General features: G+C 50.5%; 1 protein-coding gene across 1 annotated transcript in view; it reads right to left on the reverse strand.

The window, feature by feature from the left end:
* SYP (synaptophysin) overlaps window positions 1-3,345 on the reverse strand; it is a 9,116-nt gene that overhangs the window by 2,166 nt on the left and 3,605 nt on the right. The window contains 4 exon segments of the mRNA XM_077752982.1: window positions 15-176; window positions 179-242; window positions 929-1,120; window positions 1,831-2,026. Of these exon segments, the coding sequence (XP_077609108.1) occupies window positions 19-176; window positions 179-242; window positions 929-1,120; window positions 1,831-2,026 (610 nt within the window). The 3' untranslated portion in view covers window positions 15-18.

Here is a 3,345-nt window from a genome sequence, read left to right on the forward strand (position 1 = left end):
CGCCAGTCACTCACCAGACTACATCTGATTGGAGAAGGAGGTGGGCGCACCCTGAGGGCCGTAGCCTTGCTGCCCATAGTCTCCCTGTGGGTATCCACCGCCACCGCTGCCGGCTGGCTGCCCGTAGTCGGGCTGGTAGCCGCCCTGGGGCCCGTAGGAGTCCTGGGGCCCGTNCAGCCTGTCTCCTTAAACACGAACCACAAGTTGCCGACCCAGAGCACCAGATTCAGGAAGCCGAACACCTGCAGGGAGACAAAGCCCTGCTGTCATACCGCGCGCCCCTTGACTTGGCCCCGGGGAACGTGGAGGCCNCACTTGTATACAACGTGCCAGGCCCTTTTCTAAGCACTTTGTTATTAGTTCACTAAATACTCAACTTTGGAGCAGGGCCTCATACTAGCTTTCTTTTTTTTTTTTTTTAATGTTTTATTTATTTCTGAGAGAGAGGCAGACAAANAATTTACATGCTCAGACTGAGGCTGAGGAACTAGTTTTGAGGTCACAGGTGTCAGAGCTGGGATTGAAACTCAGACACTTTGACTCCAGCCAGTAGGGGGCGCCCAAGTGGGAAGCATTGCAAGTTACTCGCATTTTGCAAACTGCATAACACTGAGGTCGCAAGATGGTCTTGAGTCGTCAGAGATTCTACATGACTAGGCTGGGCCTGGGATCCAGATCTCCCTAACCTAATCGGTCAGAAGGCCTCATATTCCCCTTTTGGGGACTATTTGGAGTATCGCAATGGTTAAAATTGCTATCTCATCCTTAAAGGCACTGTTGTTGGCATGCCTCCTCCAGGGAGCCCTCTTGGATCTCATCTAAATTCTCCTCTCATGCTCTCTCTCCACCACTCCCCATGCCAGACTGTGAATTTCCCAGCCTCCCTCCCCAGCTGGCCCACCGGCTCAGCCACTTTCCCAGGGCTTACCACTGAAGTGTTGAGGCCAGAGGTCACAGGGTCCCTCAGCTCCTTGCACGTATTCCCTGTCTGGTGGCAGACAGACATCCCCTTGATAATGTTCTCTGGGTCAGTGGCCATCTTCACATCTGACAGCCCCTTGGCCCATGCTGATGAGCTAACCAGCCACATGAAGGCGAACACTGCCGTGGCCAGAAAGTCCTAGGACAGACAGAAGAAAGGCAGACAACGCTGTGAGTAGGCTGCTTCATGTCATGCTGTGGGGCCTCCTCAGATCACAGGCTTCCTTGGGGGAGGGGGAGGTCCCACAGAAAAGCCCTGTCTCTCCCCTGCCTTTTCAGCTCTGAAGCCCCCAATACTCACTTGAAGGTGAGGGTTCCTAACCTGGGCTTGTGTGTGGTGTATGTAACACAGAGGATGTGGGAGTGTAATTGTGATGTGTAGGTGTGTGGGGGGGATTTTGTGGGATGGTTTCTGAATCTGTGGAAAGTAGTGTGTCTTCGTGCTTTTGTCTGAATGTGGAAATCTGTGTCATTTTGTGTCTGGGATGAGGGTGTATGAGTACAGCTGTGTAGGAATCAGTGTGTCTGGGTGTCACGGTGACAGGCACGACTGTCACAGTGAACCTCTGTGCACCTTTCTTTGATCTAGACTGTGTGGTTGCGTGTGAGGTGGCGGGTTTCCAGGTGTAGGCCTGTCTGGGATTCTGTGTGGGCTATGAGTGTGTCCCTGTCATTCTATGATTTGGTTTCTTTTATGCTCACAGCCTCAGCAGCAATAACATCTGTGGCTGTTATGGTGACTGCTTGCATGTGGGACTGTGGGATTCAGTGTGGCCTATGAACATGGCAGTGTCCCTGAGCCTTCGTGTCCCCCCCAGCCCCTGCATTTGAGTGGCGGTGGGGGCTCACCATCATAGGTCCTTTGTTATTCTCTCGGTACTTGTTCTGCAGGAAGATGTAGGTGGCCAGAGCCCCCATGGAGTAGAGGAAGGCAAAAACGGCCACTGTGACAAAGAATTCGGCCGATGAGGAGTAGTCTCCTACCAGGAAGACTTTGTCAGTGTCCCCTCGGCAGGTGGGTGCATCAAAGTACACTTGGTGCAGCCTGTGGAGAGAGACAGCAGGTGTGGCCCAGACCCTAAGAACACCCGCATTCCCCCTACCAGTCATGGGTTCCCCAGATTCTGACAGGGTCCCAGGAAGAAAGAGGAGGAAATAACCATTCACCGAGCACCTACTGTATTCCAGTCACATTTTCTGATTGCTCACAGCATCCTGGTGAAATGGGTCTTATTCATCCCCTATTCCAACCCAGGCACTTTGACCTTTTTTAATTATTAGTAAAACATACTAGGCACCCTTCCACCTCAGGATCTTTGCACTGGAATGTCCTTCTCCTAGATATCTTCATGTATCACTCCCTTCATGTCCTTCAGGTTTTGCTCAACTGTCACCTCAGTGAGGCCTTCCCTGCTCTCACTATTAAAATTAAATGGACCCATTCCCTCCCAGCACTCCTTAGCCCTCTTCCTAGCTCCATTTTTCTCCGTAGCAATGATACCCCACTCATCTGACATATCGTGTGTCTTACTTTTTTCTTGATTTTTCTTGTTAACTAGAGAAGGTCTGGGGTTTTTCCTTTGTTGTGTTCACTGCTGTATCCCTAGGACCTGGAATAGTCCTGCCACATAGTAGGTGCTCAGTAAATGTGTATCAAATGAAATGTATAGAGGCTCAGAGAAGCACATTAACTTGCCTAAAGTCACACAGCTGGGGAGTGAATGGAGCAGTGGGATCTGAACCCTATGTTTTCCCTTACATCGTGTTGACTCTTCTCTCTACCCCACTTCAGGTCCCCAAGAGAAAAGAAACATGCATAGCAGAGGAGAGCTCAGAGACTACAAAGCAGGAAACAGAAAGACAGGAGGGTAGAAGGGGTCCTGGAAGTATGTATGTGAGGTGGGGAGAGGCAGACTGGGGAGGTATCCTGGGACCTTTCCTGCGATGTAATGGAGGAGGGGGTCATAGGAGAAAATGTGTTTAGGGAGAAGGTCTGGGGTATGGTCCCAGATCCTTGGTCTCAGATTGGGGGGTAGGATTCTGAGACTAAGGAAATGGTGCTAGTCCTCTTGTGTAGCAAAGGTTCTGAGGGAAGGGGCTTGCACTTATTGATGACCTACAAGGCACTTTAAATAATTGACTCATTTAATGACCCTCCCCCCCTCAATTCTCTAAAGCAGGCATTATTATACCCATTTGACAGATGAACAGAGGCTCAGCAAGGTTTTGTTAAGGCCAAGGTTGTATAATTGCTAAATGATAGAGCTAAGAGTTGAATCTGGGTGAGTTTCTGGGTTCCTAGTAGGCTGGGTTGGGAGAAGGGGCTGTCCTGAGAGCTTCTTGGGGGGTTTTAAGGGATTTGGG

The sequence above is a fragment of the Crocuta crocuta genome, unplaced genomic scaffold, assembly GCF_008692635.1.
Source record: "Crocuta crocuta isolate KB4526 unplaced genomic scaffold, BGI_CrCroc_1.0 scaffold943, whole genome shotgun sequence".
Classification (NCBI taxonomy): domain Eukaryota; kingdom Metazoa; phylum Chordata; class Mammalia; order Carnivora; family Hyaenidae; genus Crocuta; species Crocuta crocuta.